Here is a 17,770-nt window from a genome sequence, read left to right as displayed (position 1 = left end):
ATAGATCACTTTCAAAAATAAATCTTAACTATTCAATCGTGGCACTTTCTCTAATTTAGACACACAGGTTCAGTTGTTTTTGTGAGACAGTGCATTGGTCAAAGATCAGACGATAATTTTTAAACAAACAAAACATGTTTATTTAACCTTAGGCAACTACAATATAATACACAGTTGAACAGTTTCTCTCTAATGCCTATCTTGAGCTCACATCGTAACCTTTACATTTAGACCTGCTATTCACAATACTTAACTTGTTTACAAATCTAGGCAATTACTGGCTGTTACAAATGACATCATTGGCTAAACATTCTTTCTTAATATATATTAGCTAATACTCAGCCTCAATTATCTCTTATAGCGACCTTACAATTATTATTAACAGAGCTACGTTAGTGGACATACATGCAATTCTTATGCATTGCCTCTAACATTAATACAATAGAATCTACTCACAAATTTTCAGTATCACATATAGTCCTACCAGGTTTGAAGATTTATGGCGGTTCTGCTGACTGCCTCCTTACGTCCTATGTACTGGCCTTCGCTGATCAGCTCTTGGCTGTCATCCTACCGTAGTTCTTTCCTGGGAATCGTAGCATTGCTTTCTGTCGGTACTGGATCTACTGCAGGCGGCATGTATCTGGTCGCATGTGGCACATTCCATTACTGTAAACACTTCTCCGAAGAATGAACTGCCTCTACTGGGTTTCCCCGTACCTAGGGGTCACGCTCCAACAAAACCTTGGGAGTCCGAGCAGGCCAATGAACTGCAGCAAGAGGAAAAAAAACTAAGAGCCCTTTCTGAGGTTCTCAACACCTCTTTTATACAATCTGAAGTTCTTTGTTTTAGGGTCGGAGATCCCTGGATCTTCTGTAAACATACTGACGTTAGTTGACCTTCAGTTTTAGTGGCAAAATCTCCACATCTGAGTGACCTTCAGTACCTTTGTTCACTCTCAGGTCACTAACATAATGTTGTCTAATCCTCTTGAGGTAGAAATACTTTAACATTCGGTTACTTTTATAATTTTGCATCAGAATTTAACATTAAAATCAACATTATGTACAATTTGAACCTTTACAATATTTTATAACTCATGAACAATTCTATGTCATTCTTTTAGTCAGCTACCTTTACAAGTTAACAGTCAATATTTAACTGTTAAAATACAGTAATATACAATTTTGTTTTTTCCTTTACGTGATTAATAACCCCTGTAAAATCGATGTCAGAGAATTTTAACAAAATTTCACTGCATCAGATTTTACAAAGACCCACACTTTCTCACAAAAAAAAGACACAACTGTGGATTTTTTTTTTTTTTGTTTGTTTGTTTGTTTGTTTAGTCACTGCTCGTTCTCTGGAGAGGACACGAATCAATTTAGTTTCCACTTTAGAATTTATCCTGTTTGAATGTACCCTTTCTAAGAAACTGGTTTGACATTCTAGTCCTGGGAATACCCATCTCTTTACGCTTGCGGCATTTGTTTCGTTTTCGTTTTCAATCTTACCCAGTGTCTTTCGTTTTCATCGAGTATTATTATGTCCTCCCTCCTTCCATTACTATAATAATTTCTCCACATACAATCTCTCCTGTGTGTCGTAAGAGCATGTAGCTTATCTCAAACTTGGTGGTGAGGAGATCTGTTGTTGATCCTTTCTTCCTTCTCAATTGTATGTCCCTCAATCTTATTATCACTGTCTTCCTCTATTGGTTTTTTTTTTCCTCCTTCTAGACCATCTGCTATTTTGACACTTGAGATTAAGTATGTTCCATTCAATATTTCCTGATGATTGTTTTCTTCCACCGAGGAATTGGATACAGAGCTAGCTTGGTCACTGTGATGCATATCTCCACTTTCTTTTACTTGTTTATTCATTCTGACTTTGCAGTTGCTCACTTGTTCCTTTCCATTATTAGTTTTTCTTGTCTGAACATTCTGAGTGTTGCCCCTTCTACTTAACTGTCTAATTTCCATCAGGGAAACTTCCTTAGTACTAAAATCACAGGAGAACTTGCATTTCTCTAAAAAGTCAGTTCCCAATATTACCTGAACGATCGGGCGAGACATCTCTTGGAGAATCAATAACTCTGGTGAGATGCTCAGGCAAAATTCAGGCAACCTCATGTTTTTCTTGGAGCATATATCAATGGATTTGAAATTCCTATTAGCTTGATCGGTCTCCTTAGCTTAGTCACACAATTCAAAACATGAGAGTTTATTCCTTCAAAAAATGTCCCAGTTATTACAGATACCTGGGAACCAGTGTCCAACAGAACATTACAAGGTACCCCCTTAATTTTGCCTTGAATGATCGTCATGGATTTCATAGGTTATTCTCTGATTTTCTTCCTGATCTTTCTTGGTCTGTTTACAGGATAGCGGCAAGTAAACACAACATTAGATTCATACCGCATATCTCTAGTCAAGGGTCTCCTATTTCTGAAGCAGTTCTGAGCAATATGCCCATATCTGTTACAAACGTAACATTGGGGGGGGGGGCGCTCTCTTCTGCTCTTCTCCTCATTATTCTGTCACCCCTGACATGAGGTGTCCTTGGAGGTTTTTGCCTTGAGTTCTTCCAGCTGCTTGAGAACTGCATCAAGCCATTCAATCATAGGCTGATGTATCCTTTCCACCTCCTGTTTAATTAGTGATCACAACTCCCCCATTTCAGTGGAGTCTACTAACCTTGGGATGGTTAGTTTTTTTTCCTCTAATTTGTTGACGATAAATGTGCATTGTTTCGTTCCTCATTTTCTCCTTTCGGTCTTTATTGGACTTTCCCCTTTGAAGTAAGTATCTGGGTCCTTCTCGTGCTTAGCATCACAATTGGAATCATTTTCCTTCCTTCCTTATAGCATGCACTTGACTGGTGTTAGAGGTGGGATGGAAGTTGCCTAACATTTCTTTTTCCCTCACTGCCAGGTAGCACTCTTCTAGATTCCTAATCTTCTTTTTGTATGCAGTCTCCTTAAGTTCGTCTCTTACTCCTAACCTGAATTGGTGGAATACAGCCTAGTCAAGATGGGGTTTATCATCCTTGGAGACGCTTAGACTATTTGCGAGGTTTAACAACCAATTGTAAAAGTTTGTGAGAGTCTCCTTCCTTTCCTGAGCGCATTTTTGTAGTTTCCATATGTTAGGATTCACGTTTCGTACCTTGGAAAACTGGAGAATCAGGGTGTCCTTGAACATAGTGTATTCCAATGTGTCTCGGAGAATTGGAGACGAATGCAAAAAGTTCTTGGCCCTTCCGATCCGTTTATTCCACAGCAGAATCAAAGCTGAAAGTCTGACTGTTTCCTATTTTCCTCAACTTCTCAGCGAAACTGAAAAAGGATAAAACGTCATCATTGTCATCCCTAGAGAATTGTGGGATGATAAATTGAGGGTTAACCATTCTGAAGAACTCCCTGTCACCCATCATGGCAGTACTAGTAGGGTCATAGTTTAAACTATCCACATATTCATGTTTCACAAAAAAAAAATGACAATTTCTAAATATCTTAAACTTCTAACACCTTGACCTTTATCCAAACTGTCTCAATGCACAACTGTACAATTTAATCAGTGTGGATTAAATCCTGTCGATTAGCATTGTAATGATTTGTTAATTATATTTCGTTTTCTGTTGTTGTTGTTGTTGCTGCTGTTTACATCACCATGTTATCCTCACTCGATTTGAGAATAGCAAGGAGATTAAGGTATTGGTTATAGAGGATCTTAACCTTGAATCACTTGAGCACTACAAGACTTTGAGAATGAAAAAGAGAGGAATGGGGAGTACTGTCATCAGCAAAACTATGAATGGGATTGGATGCCAGAGAGAAGAATCATTGCAGTATAGGAAGAAGAATGTAGGTGAAAGCACATACCTTTGGGATGCTGAAAAAGCTGATGAAAAACACCATCCATCATGACTTGTAATGAATGATGACCAGAGAGGAAGCCAACATGATCCACTCACAAAGTGTAGGAGGAGTACCACAAAGATGATATCTTGGTAAGAGGCCACAATTCCAGACTTGATCAGATGTCTTGAAAATATTAAGAGCAACCATGTGAGTTTCTTCTAACTTTACCATAGCTTGTGTCCAAAAGTAAATGAGGTTAGCTAGCAGATCTGCTGTGGTGTGAAAACAGTGGATGGTGACCTCTAAATAATTGGTGATTCTCCAAATAGTAAAGTATTTATCTCTTGATGACCTTTTTCATATTGAAGTCATAGCAATAGGGTGATAATTGGATGGTTGAATTTTATCTCCTTTTTTTTGGGAGGGGGAACTAGCTGGATAAAAGCTTACCTCCAAGCTGTTGGATAGATATGAGATGAAATTATCTCATCTTGAAGAGGTGATACATTATGGGTGTTAGTTCTGGAGTACAATCTTTTGGTACAACTGAAGGAATACCATCAGGACCAGGAGACTTATTAGAGTATTGAGAACATCTGTGCAATGAATTGAAGCATTGGATGTGGTTAAGCGACATCCATCCCACAACAATCCAGGACCTCATTACGTGCCTATACAGGAAATATGGTCCAAAATTCCCATTGATCACTATCATATGCTTGTGGAAGGTATGCCACATAGCATTGCTGCTGCAGTCATCACAGCAAAAGGAGGTCCTCCATCTTATTAAGGTGGATGCCATGGCTGTTTGTTCCTCACACTATGGTGTCTGTGACTTCTTTCCAAGCAGTGTGTATATGTGTGTGTGTGTGTGTATATATATATATATATATATATGTATGTATGTATGTATATATATGTATGTATGTATGTATTCCTGAAGATGACCTTGATATAAAGATCGAAACATCAAATTTTATGATGTTTTGACACCCTTTGGTACACATTTTTCTGCCTGGATGCTGAGTATTCCCCCCCCCCTCCCATCCTGCAAAACAGACAGCTAGTAAAGTAAATATGCACTGATAGCCATGATGAATTAGAGATAGGATATAACTGCTTAATCATTAACAAAAATTAGGTTTATAAGCTACTCAGTTACTTGGCTGTAATAGGGCATTGGATCTCATAGGTTTAGGAAGATGAGATGGAATAAATATCTAAACACACACATTTGACTCTCACTCTAGCCATCACCATTATAACAAAGTACTGAAAAGTTCCAGCAAAGCCCTATAAGCAAAAAAATGCTATGCTTAAAGTTCACTATTGCAAACTATGCACTGTAATAACAAAGAATTTCTGTAATCCCTAGAAATTTACTATAGTGTATTTTATATTAATGTATTTATTCAGATATTTCTTGATAAGCTTGAAATCCCTAGTGGACACATCCCAAATGATGGATAGAAGAATGTCTCTCAGATATGAGTAATAGGAAGGAAATGAAGTACTCTTCCCTTGAGCAAACAGTCAGCAGCAGCATCTAATCCATAGTTAGTGGCCGGAAACATGAGACAACAGAATAAACTATTAAAGTTAATCAGGTCATTGCACCAACTGCAAAAATGAAACATAATTGAAATCTGTTTAGTATGAGAGTGCAAAGAAAATGTACAACATGCCTGCTCAAATGTCACCTAGATAAACAGTTTAATTGTTCATCCAGCTAACTTGGTCTTCATTCCAAAGTTGAATGATTAGAGTTGGATTGACAAGTGAGCTACCAAAAGAAGCACAATAAGAGTAAAACTAGTAAAAGACATGTTATCATTAGGAATGTGTAATATCAGAAAGCTGGACTTCTTTTGCAAGGAGATGGGGTTAGATGACATTCTTGGATTAGCAGTGATGCTTGACAGAGCTAGGTAGAAAGGTAGACGAATCATCTAGTCTTGGAATAGGTAGAGAAGTATTATTATGGGAATAGGTAGAGAAGTATTATTATGATACAAACCAGTAAATGAGAGGATGAAGATTGAAAGATTTACAGCAACACTTCAATATCAGAGTGGTCCAGGTCTATTCACCCACTTTAGAAAGTGCTGAAGAAGAAATATTTATTCTGAAGTAACTTAAAAGCAATTTTGGAATTGGTATTCAAGAGAGAGAGAGAGAGAGACTGATCATTGGAGGAGATTGGAACAGACATGGGAAGAATAATGGGCAAATATGGATATGGAGAAAGAATTTGCCTTGAAGCATAGTAATTTACACTACAAATTCCAGCAAAAAGACTATGGGAAGTGGACATGGTGATTACCTGATGGAAGAACATGCTAGACATGATACTCATAAGCAAGAGATGAGCTACATCAGTCCAGTAGTTTGAATGTTCAGGGAGCTGACATGGAATCAGATCATAGCTTAATTGATTGCCAATAAAGGGAATTAGTAGACAGAAACAACAAAGTGGTATCTGCAATCAAGAGAGCAGTAGAAGAAATAGTCCCAAAGACAGAGAAGCCAAAGAAGAGGTGGAGCCCACAAGAGACATTAAAGCTAATTCAAGAAAAAGGTGTGTTAAATATTAGCAGACATATTTCTGTAGAAATGGAAAAGCAGTATAAAGCAAAGCGAAGAAGACAGAAGGGACAAATCAGTGTGGTTAGAGAAATACAATGAGGATATCAATAAATATTGTGGTGAATACAGAACAAGAGAAGTATACAAGATAATCAGAAACGCCAACAAGAAATGGAACCCGAAGTAGAGAACCATAAAAGATGACAAAGGTGAAGTCTTGATGAACACAGAAAAAATAGGAGAGAGGTGAATACCGTTTATAGTTACATTGGGAGATGTTGAGGTCCACAAGAGGTTAATTGATGGAAATATCATCTCCAAGCACAGAGGAAAAGACAGATTTGCTGAAGAATGAGGTTGTAAAGGCAGTAAAACATCTGAACTATAAACGCCCTGGGCATGGTGAGCTCATTGAGGGGAGATGCTAAAGCATGGTGGCATGGTTATTATAGATGAATTACAGTGGTTGTGTAATATTTTAAAGATGCCAAGAAATTAAATTCTGGGTTTAATCCTTTCTCTAAGTCATTATCCCTATACAAGTAGTCAAAAGGTAAGCAAACAATGTTTGCTTACCTTTTGACTACTTGTATATGGATAGTGACTTCTGCATTACTTCAACCTTGGTATCTCTTCTGGGTCTGGCTCCCACTGATCTCAATAGAGATTGAAAACTGGTCTGGGTAGTGGCCCTTCCCATACTGCTTAGCAATATACATCTGAAAGGAAGTGTGTGTGGGGGGAGCTTTGCATTATGGTATATTAAGGCAATTAATGTGAAATCATAGCTTCTATATACAAGTAGCCCAGTCATGAAGATACTTCACACACAGACATTGGCTTATACTTGGAGAAAGGATTAAACCAAGAATATAATTTCTTGGCATCTTTAATTTATTATATAATCAAGTGAAAATACTTTCAAGAAGGATATCCATTACATTACAGCTATACAAAGTTCATATAAAGACACAAAAATTAAGTTACAATTAGATAATAAATTAACAAAAGATATTGAAATTAATCGAGGTGTATGACAGGATGTAGGTTATTTCCAGCACTATTCAATATATTGATAAAATTATTGAAATGTGGAAAACAAATGTAAAGAAAAAAAAAAGGTATCAAATTAACAAGAACTGTTATCAATACAATACTATATGCAGATGATCTGATTATGGTACAAGACAATGAAGATGATCTTCAAAAACCAGTTTGTGAATTGAACTAAATAAGCCAACAATATAATTTTAAAATTTCCAAAAAAAAAAAATATGGAATTAAAAGACAAGATCATATTAGATGAAAAATGGTCATGGAAGATAAAATAATCTAACTGTGACACAGTTTAATTATTAAAGTTTCATAATAACATATCTGAAAGATGAAAAATAAAGAAATTTCAGAAAACCTGTGGAACAATTAAAGGGACACTGAATAAAATAAGATGTGAAACCCAACTTAAATTTTACAAAGTAATCGCCTTTCCTGCTCTATTATATGGTTCAGAAACATGGACTATTAAAAAGAAAGCTCAATTAAAGAATCCACAAAATTAGACCTTAAGGGGGAAAAAATGCAGACATTAGAAGAGAGCTGGGTATTTACAATGTACATGAAAAGATCAAGGAATATAAAGAGAAATGGAAAGAACAACTATATAGAATGGAAAGATATCAGCCCAAAAGAAGTGGATAAATATAGACTGAGGGGTGGGGGGGAGAACAGCTGCAAGATGGAAAGACCACTGAAGCTGGAAGAAGCGGATGACTGATCCTTGAGAAAATAAAATTTGAATAGCATAATCATTATTGAAGAAAAACTAGAAAGAGTAGTACTGAAGTGATACAGAATGATGTCTTGAGAGAGAGAGAGGATGAAGAAGAAAATAAAGATCAGTTGGCATGAACTGAAAGGAGTTTCATGTATCTGGGGAGCAACATCAAGCATGATTTAAACTGTTAAAAAAAATGTATCATGTAAAAGTTAGAAATGGGGGGGATAATGGTGAGCCCATGGCTGTGCCTTCTTTTTGAGCTCCATGAGCTCACCATTACTCCCCCCAATTGCTAACTTTTACATGGAACATTTTGAGCAACATGCTCTAGATTCCTCTCATTTAAAATCCAAAGTCTGGCTTAGATACGTTGGCAATGTTTTTGCTGTCCGGCAACTGCTGGACATTAGACTTTCCTCAGCCACCTAAACAAACAACACAAACACATATAATTCACAATTCAGATTGAAAAGCAGAACACAATACCGTGTCTGGATACACTTGTCACGCGTCTTCCTTCTGGCAGTCTTTTCTTCACTGTTTACCGGAAACCAACACATTAACTCCTACCACCACCCAACTCATTAATACACTAAAAAAATATGGCTTTGAAGATTTGCTCCAATGAACAAACACTTAAAGATGAATTAAAAGTTATCAGCAATACCTTCCCAAGATATAGTTACAGCCAAAATACTATCAACAAAATTCTGTACAAGACCTCACTTAAAAACAAAAATAAACAAGACTGCAATAAAACTGTAACCATTCCATACATTAAAGGGATATCAGACAAAATAAACAGAATACTACAAAAATACAACCTTAAAGCCACCTTTAAATCTCCTGCATAATTAAAGAATTTACTCAACTCATCCATGATCCGCTCCCTCTGCTGACCCATCCTGGAGTATATTGTATTCATTGTACCTGTAATTTGCCCTATATAGGAGAAACAGGATGCACAATTCCTATCAGAAAACAGGAACATAAATGACACATTAAATATAATTACTATGATCAAGGTGGGCTTTCTGATCATGCCCTGAACACTTTACAAGGAATTGACTGGAAAAGCACCTGTTGTTTACATCACACCAAAACATGGTGTGAACGTAAATTTAAGATGGCCTGTGAGATTCTTATCAATCACCCTAATCTTAACAATAATGATGGTCTAAAATCCCCAAGAATATGAAAGGCACATATTCTACTCACTTAACCTTTCTCCCTAAGAGTTAATTATAAATAGAACCATAGGTAATCCAGGATCCTAAATCTATATAACAATTTTCATGTTAAATTAGAACATTTTTACTGTAACAAAACTATCTATATGAAAGTTTGTTACAGTAAAAATGTTCTAATTTAACATGAAAATTGTTTCATTTGTAATGAATATACCAGATGGGTTTCCAACTACAGTTTTATCACCTCTACCATAAGAGTTCTATAATTTGAATTTTCCATTATCTGAAAACCTAATTTCCTGAGGTTTATCAATATTGTGTCATTATTATTATCTGAGATCTTCAGGGAGTCAAAGACTCATCAAGGGAAGCTATAAACCACCCAAACCAGTTATCATACCCTCCCTTAAATTCATTCACACTAGATGCACTCACTACCTCTAAGGGCAAATTATTCCACTCACTGCTCTCTGGGAGAAAAAACTAGTTCTTACCTCTTTCTTGACTGTGAACAAACTTAACTTCCATGGATGCCCCAGTGTTCTCTCCCCACCTTCCATATAATGAAAATTTTCATCAGTTGAAATGTTATAACACCCATTCAAAAGTTTATACCCCTCTTTCTCTTGTTAACCAGAGTCTGCAATCTGCATACTCACAATCAATCCTCATAATCTAAATCCCATAATCTGGATATAATCTTTGTAACTCTCCTTTGCACCCTTTCCACAGCTTTTTTATTCCCTTGGAATCCTGAAGACCAAATCTGTGCACAAAAATTCAGGTGTGGTCTTATCAAAGTGTTATAAAGATGAAAAGACAAAATGACTTCCTTATCCTTACATGTCAAGGTTTTCTTCATTTACTGTACTTCAGATAATTTTCTCCTATTTTTTCTGTTTCAGAAATATGAAGGATTGCTAACAAGATTAAGGGAGGTTCAGAGTCTTATATGCTCTCATATACATCAAGTTTTTATTGCTGAACCAAGCTTAGCTAAACTAGTTCATTTTCAAGTACGTATTTTTAATAGACATTTTTTATTTAGAAAAATGCATGAGCATTTACTTTTAAATAGTTTAATTTTAATAAATGTTATAATTTAACAATTATAATGTATATAATATCATAATTTAATGTTGAATATTATTTAACATTTGTCATTTGGCTTCAGTGATTTTCTTCAGTTTGAAATACCTTGGTTTGAGTCCTCATCTAGGATGTGAACATCCTTGATCATAGGGTGAAGGCGAATTATCTAGTCTCATATGGAAGTAGCAGAGTTTTTGCTCCCAGAAACTTGGTATTTTCATCCTGCAAAACAGGCAAACTAGCCAGAAGAACACATGCAATTGCCAGACAAAAATACTTTGCAGATATGTTTTAACTATCTTACTAAAGCATTATTTAGTTTCAACGAAACCAAGTTACTTGATCGTGAAAGGCCATTGATTCTAACACAATGGGAAAACGAGAAAATTTTTTACAATTATAAATTTACTTTTTTCTTTCTTTTTTTTAAAGTCAACATACTATTGTGATGTGTTCTCTTAATTTCTGCAGTGCATGATGTAGTACTGAAAATTCAGGGTTACTCAAATTTTTAGGCATATACAGTTAACTCTTCAAAATTGATGATCAATTTGAAAAATGATTTAGTAACAACAAATAATACACTTATAGCCATACACTATAATATCTTAACTGAAATGATTTTGGTTACTTCCACAAAGTTTGAAAATACTTCTTAGAAATTAAGATTTCAATTGACTTCCCAGGTTCACTGTTATCATTACCTGTTCATCCCACCCCCATACTCTAGGAGTATTCCTTAAAGTGTTAGTATAATTGCCTGAGGATAGCAAGCAAATCAACTAATGGAATATAAGTGTACACTTACATTCCATTAGTTGATTCATCCTAAATATGCAACAAATAATTTGGTCTTAAATTTGCTTTCATTGTTACAGTTTCTATATCTGAACATATCTAAATGTGAAATGTATTTCCTGGATATAATGTACAAATATTAATATGATCAAAATTTATTATTATTTATGTTACTGTGTCTTTTTATATATTTTAAGGGCTACCCCAGTGAACTGATTCCTGTGACTGTATCTTCAATTCCTTCAATGCACATATGTCTGGATTTCATTCCTGAACTGCTTAGTCAACCTCACCTTGATAAACAGGTTTGTGATTCATCTACAGTACTACATTATATAAAGTATCTGCATTGGGATTTTATCTGTTTTATACAAAAGTACGTGCACAGTTGAATGCATAAATTTAGAATGACTTTTAATGGTATTATATTGATCAAGTGCATATAATAAACAACTATGTTATACCAACTAGTTTCACCAACTAAGGCGGTTGGCATCTTCAGGGTACATAACTGATGTAAGGCACTAAAAAGTAAAAAACTGTCACAAACTATAATCAACCGATTCCAATTATATTAAACAAAGAACAGAGTGCGTGCAATACATGCATAGAGCATGCATGATATCACTTGTTGTTATTTAGGAACGATCTATAGTTGGCACTATAATTCAGTTCTGGCGAGTTGAGAGATCTCATAAGGGTCTTCCAGATCACGGGCAAGATTAGTCCTTGGTTCCTGTTAAGGTTTTGTATACAGCGGGCAATTGTTGTGGCCTCCTTAAAAATTCGGGAGCGGAAGGCCTCCTCCATGTAAGGAATTGTGCTTCTATCCCACTCTATGGTATGGTTTGTTCTTGAGAAATGAAAAGCTAACCCCAATTTTTCTTCTCTGTTATTATTGACGTCACCTATGTGTTCTTTTTGCCTAATTTCAAGGGTCCTTGAAGTTTGGCTGATGTAATTCAAGCCGCACGAGCAGGGTATGTTATAAACTCCAGCATATTTGGAGAAAGGATGGCTATCTTTTGGAGATCTTAAGAATTGTCTAATCGTTTCTGTAGGTTTAAAGGCCACTCTTATTTTATGTGGCCTAAGGAGTCTAGCAATCTTATTGGAAACTGTCCCTAAGTATGGAATGACGATGGTAGAAATATAACGTATATCATCTTGTTGTCATCGGGGTTCAGAGAAAAGTATCTTGTGGACGAGTCTTCGAGGAAATCGATTCATGGTAAGGTTGGTGGATATCAGGGATAGTTCTTCCTGGAGGTCTTGTTGACCTGTTGTAAGGAGAGAGGCACGGTTCTTCAACATGTGTACAATACTAAGTTTCTGAGAAATGTGGTGGCAGGAAGTGAAATGTAAATAACGTCCTCTATTGGTAGGTTTGTGGTAAACTGAGAGATTGATACCACCATTCGGAAGCTTAATTAAAGTGTCCAGAAATGATAATTGGTTATCTTTTTCAAGTTCTGGAGTGAATTTGATTGTGTGGTGTAAAGAGTTGATTTTGTTAAGAAAGTCAAACAGGTCCTTTTTTGTGTGGTTCCAAACAATAAAGATATCGTCCATGTATCTCCACCATACTGTGGGTTTAGGATCTGTTTGAGATAAGATTTTACTTTCAAAATCCTCCATAATAAAGAGATCAGCACAAGATGGAGAGAGAGAGGGGGGGGCTACCCATTGCTAGGCCAGTCAATTGCTGATATATGGTTTTATTCCATAAGATAAAGTTTGATGTTAAACAATGACGGAACAGAGAAGTAATGTCTTGTGGGAGCAAACTTCCTAAAATGTTGATGACTTCCTCCACAGAGATGTTAGTGAATAGAGATGTAGCATCCAGGCTGGCGAGTAAATCCGTATTTGAGATAGAGATGTTGTTCAGTTTCTCAACAAAATGTTGCGAGTTTTGTATATAAGTATCCGAATTATGGATGTGTGGTTTGAGAAGGCCTGCCAGGTGTTTAGATAACAGATAAGTTGGCGAATTGATTCCATCCACAATCGGGCGTAGTGGTATTCCACTTTTATGTACCTTAGGAGCGCCATATAGTCTTGGTGTTAGTGGATGCATGGATTTCAATCTTCATTTTAAGTCTATAGACCAGTTCACCATGTGATGTATTATTAAATCGTTGGTGTCATTGTGATTCTTTAGTGTTGGGTCTGTGACTAGGACACAGTAGGTTGATGTATCTGACAATAAGCTGTCAATCTTATCTTCGTAATCACTGGTGTTTAAAATCACTGTTGAATTTCCCTTATCTGCCTTCAATATGATAATGTCTTTCTTTTTCTTCAAACTATACAATGTTCTTTTTTCCAGAGTAGTGATGTTTTTGTTAGGAGTTCTGGAAGATGAGAGGATAATACTACTTTTTAATCTAATATCATTAGCTATGGGTTCCAGTAACGATGAGACTGCCTTTTAAACACCAGTTTTGTAGATCTAGAAAAGACATACGACAAGCTGCCCAGAGAAAAGCTTTTCAAAACACTACAGATATTTAGGGTGAATGGAACATTATATAGAGCAATACATAGTCTATATTTAAGTTGTCAGTCAGTAGTTAGAATTGAAGGAAATACAGAAAGATTGTTTGATGTAAAATCAAGTGTAAAACAAGGATGCACATTATATCTGCTCTTATTCATTATCCATATGGATCACATTATAAAAGAAAGTGACATTAGGCCTGATATTACTGGAGATGTCAAACTAGCGCATTACTTTATGCAGATAATGTTATACTCCTAAACACTTCTAGTGGAAGTCTCTAGGATTCTCTAACTAAATTGAATAACAGCTGTCATAAATTTGGCATGAAAATCAGCAATGAGAAGTCCAAAACTATGAAAATAGGCAGGAGCATAGACAACTTCAACTGCATTCTGAATGGAGATCCTATGGAACAAGTAAAATATTTCAGCTATTTAGGCGTGGTTTTTAGTTAAGATGACAGGTTAAATCTGGAAATAGACAACATAATTAGCAAAGCTAGTATGGTAGGTAGCCAGCTGAATAAATTTATATGGAATAAGAGAGAAATTAGCCAAAACACAAAACTAGCAGTATAACAGCAATATACAAGACAATGTTCAAACCAGTTTTAAGTTATAGATCTGAGAGTTGGGTTAGAAATAAAGCAAATGATCAAAGACTAGAGACCACAGACAGTTCTGAGAAATATTAAGGGAATGAAACAATCGTGGAATCATATTAAAAATGAAGATATTAGAAAGCAACTTGGCATTATTAGCATTCAAGAATGCATCAGTAGGGCTAATCTAAGGTGGTATGGCCACTTAAATAGAATGAGTATGGAAAGGTTAGCAAAACAGGTGTTTGATGCCAGATGGCAGGAAAGGAAAGAGACCCAGAGGAAGAGCAAGGTTAGGTGGATATTCATTCGTTCAGAAGTGTCCGAGAAGCACAAAATGTTAATATGGCAATATTGGAGTGCTCACAAGTAATAGATTGATTTGGAGGAAAATTGTTGATAGGTGATTAATAATAATCTAAACTTAATCATGTAGTGCTGTCATAGGGATACAATCAGGAAATTGATGCTGATGATAGGTTTTGAACATATATATTCCTTCTCCCACACTTGAAAAGAATATCTGCAAAGCAGGTTAGCTTGCTTTGCCTATGATGTGATACCACTGGGCATGCAGTGGCATCACATCCTAGAAGCTTGATAATGAAATGTGCCTAAAACAAAAGTTTTTCATTAAATAGAGAGAGAGAGAGAGAGAGAGATTTTGTTATGTATCAATCTTCATTACAAAGTAACTATGAGCATATCAATGTAGTGAGGAAGAAGTAAAGGAATTTTTTGATTCATTGGACATTCTAAATAATATATATATATCCATCCATCAGTGGTTCCAACAGGCACTTAAGTGCCCACGACCTTCCAGTTATTCTTAGGTTTCTTAACCATAATTCAAGAACAAGGTGGTTAGCCCTATGCCTCCCAGAGTGTCCTATCATTAAAAGACACGTGTACTAACCACAGTGATAAGTTTTAATACGTAAATATTTCATCCCAAGTATCTTGGGACATTCTCAGTACAGTAATTCAAACAATACTAGGAATAACATACAGTTAGGGCGCATGATTACAATGAAATCTCAATATGCATGCAATAACGTGTTATAGAAGTAAATTAAAATATAACTGGAAAAAAAAAAACATATATAACGAGACTATTTTACACAATTTTGTATGACAATTTCCCATACTTTAGGAATAGTAAGAATGTCATTGCAGTTTAAATTTGGTCTGTGTAGTAGAGCTTCAGCACTTTCTTTATATAAACGTTCATGTTTATATAAAGATCTGTGTAAAAGTTTCGACTTTTCCCAATGGATCCTATGGTTTGGGTTTACAACTCTGTGTTGAGAGAGACCAGATTTCTGCGTTTTGAAAAGACGAATGTGGTATTGATGTTCCGAGATGCGTTTCTGAACAGATCTACCTATTTGTCCAAAGTAAGACAAATTGCTGGAGCATGGGATCTCATAAATGCCAAGTAACATCAGAAGTGAGTTTGTCCTTAGGAGAAGGTAACAAGTTATAGATCTGGTTGATGGGTTTGTAAGTAGTGGCAAAATTGTATTTCTTCATAATTTTTGAAAGATGTTCGGAGATGCCTTTGACATAAGGTATGGGAATCCTATGGGCTTCTTCTTGTCTAGGTTGAAGTGTGGGGAAGTGTCTGATGATTTTTTGAGTTGTTTTAAGATTATATCCATTTAGTATAGCAGTATTTTTGATTATTTCTAGTTCTTGGTTTAGAGATTCTTCAGAGGACAAGAATTTGTGCACCCTGGTAACTAGTGATTTAATGATGCCAAATTTCTGAGATAGATGATGAGTGGAAGAATTGTGAATGTAGCGACCTGAAAATGTAGGCTTGTGATAGACAGATGTGGCGATGGAACTGTCTTCTTTTCTTTGAATATGTAAATCCAGAAAGGAGATTTCTCCTTTTTTTAGTGAAGAGGGAGACAATGTCGAAGCTAATTAACAAGTCAGTTTTTAACAGTTGAATGTCTTTTATTTTTGCGTGAAACTCTGTGGAATTTTTTTTTTTCCAGTTATATTTTAATTTACTTCTATAACACATTACTGCACACATATTGAGATTCCATTGTAATCATGTGCCCTAACTGTAAGTTATTCCTAGTATTGTTTGAATTACTGTACTGAGGATGTCCCAAGATACTTGGGATGAAATATTTACGTATTAAAACTTAACACTGTGGTTAGTACGTGCATTTTTTAGTGGTGAATTCACCACAGGTTTCATTGTATATAAAAAAGAGTGTCCTATGTCTGCAGATGCGTGTGTTCACAGGGCCAGTTTGCCTGTTCAGGGGGACGTAAAACCTGAGTTTCTGTCTGGAAAAAAAAAACCCTACCTCCGTATGAGACTGGCTAACTTACCTTTTCTCAAAAGAGACCAGGTTCCTCACATCATGGATGGGAATCAAACCCCGGTCTTTCTGACCAAAGGACTTTGTGTGTACCAACTGAGCTATGGAGGTTCTCTCTCTCTATATATATAGATTTATTATTATTGTATGGGTACCTCCATTGAGTCCTGAGTCTCGTTGCGGGAGACCAAAACTATCAACAGAATATCTGTCATACCTCTCTTTGAAACCATTAATAGACAAAGCACTTACAGCTGACTCAACCCATTCCATTCATTCATCATTCTCCAATCGAAAAATATAGTCCTCATGCCTTTGCAAACCACACTCTTAGCCTACTTTTAGGGATGATCTCTGTATCTGTCCCCCCCCCCAACCGAAAGTGCTGAAACATTTCTCCCATATCAATCCTTTAAGCTTTAAGGCCCCTGTTGTTTTTGCCAGGGAACCAGGGCGAACAGCGATAAGTCAGCTACTGGAACAAATCTGAAAACCAACCCCAACTCAACATCACCAGAGTTAAAGATCGGTACTATCAACGTAAGAAGCCTGAATGGCAAAGAAATGGAGCTAGCAGAGAAATTAGATAAGTACCAGATCGACATAATAGGGGTGACTGAAACAAAAAAGACCAAAACTGGTGAGATCTTTCTGAGCAATAAATACAAATTGTTATATTCAGGTAATGACAATCAAGGAAAAGAAGGAGTAGCCATAGTATTCAACACAAAATACGAGGCTAATCTTCTTGAATGGCAGTCAGCCTCAAGTAGAGTAATGTGGGCAAATATGAGAATGGGGAACTGGACAATGAGACTTATTTGTGCCTATGGTCCCACAGAAGGTTCTACTAAGGTAGAAGTGGAGGAATTTTTTGAGGCTTTAGAAAAAGCACCTGACACAATGAAAAAGGAAAAGTTGGTCCTTGTTGGGGATCTAAATAGCAGAGTAGGAAATGATTGTGAGACATACAAAAATATTTTGGGAAAATTTGGAGAAAAGAGCAAAGCTA

The 17,770-nt window shown here is 36.1% G+C and overlaps 1 protein-coding gene across 2 annotated transcripts in view; it reads left to right on the top strand.

Annotated features, from left to right (window-relative positions):
* The window catches only part of IntS2 (integrator complex subunit 2), a 271,634-nt gene that overhangs the window by 207,115 nt on the left and 46,749 nt on the right, over positions 1 to 17,770 (top strand). For both annotated transcript variants that reach the window (XM_090401055.1, XM_090401054.1), the window contains exons 14-15: positions 10,322 to 10,432; positions 11,504 to 11,611. In XM_090401055.1, the coding sequence (XP_090257181.1) occupies positions 10,322 to 10,432; positions 11,504 to 11,611 (219 nt within the window). The remainder of the gene's footprint in view (positions 1 to 10,321; positions 10,433 to 11,503; positions 11,612 to 17,770) is intronic.

The sequence above is a fragment of the Typopeltis vanoorti genome, chromosome 11, assembly GCF_054136105.1.
Source record: "Typopeltis vanoorti isolate ZY-2024b chromosome 11, IOZ_Tvanoo_1.0, whole genome shotgun sequence".
Lineage (NCBI taxonomy): Eukaryota > Metazoa > Arthropoda > Arachnida > Uropygi > Thelyphonidae > Typopeltis > Typopeltis vanoorti.
This window is presented reverse-complemented; position numbering and strand designations above follow the sequence as displayed.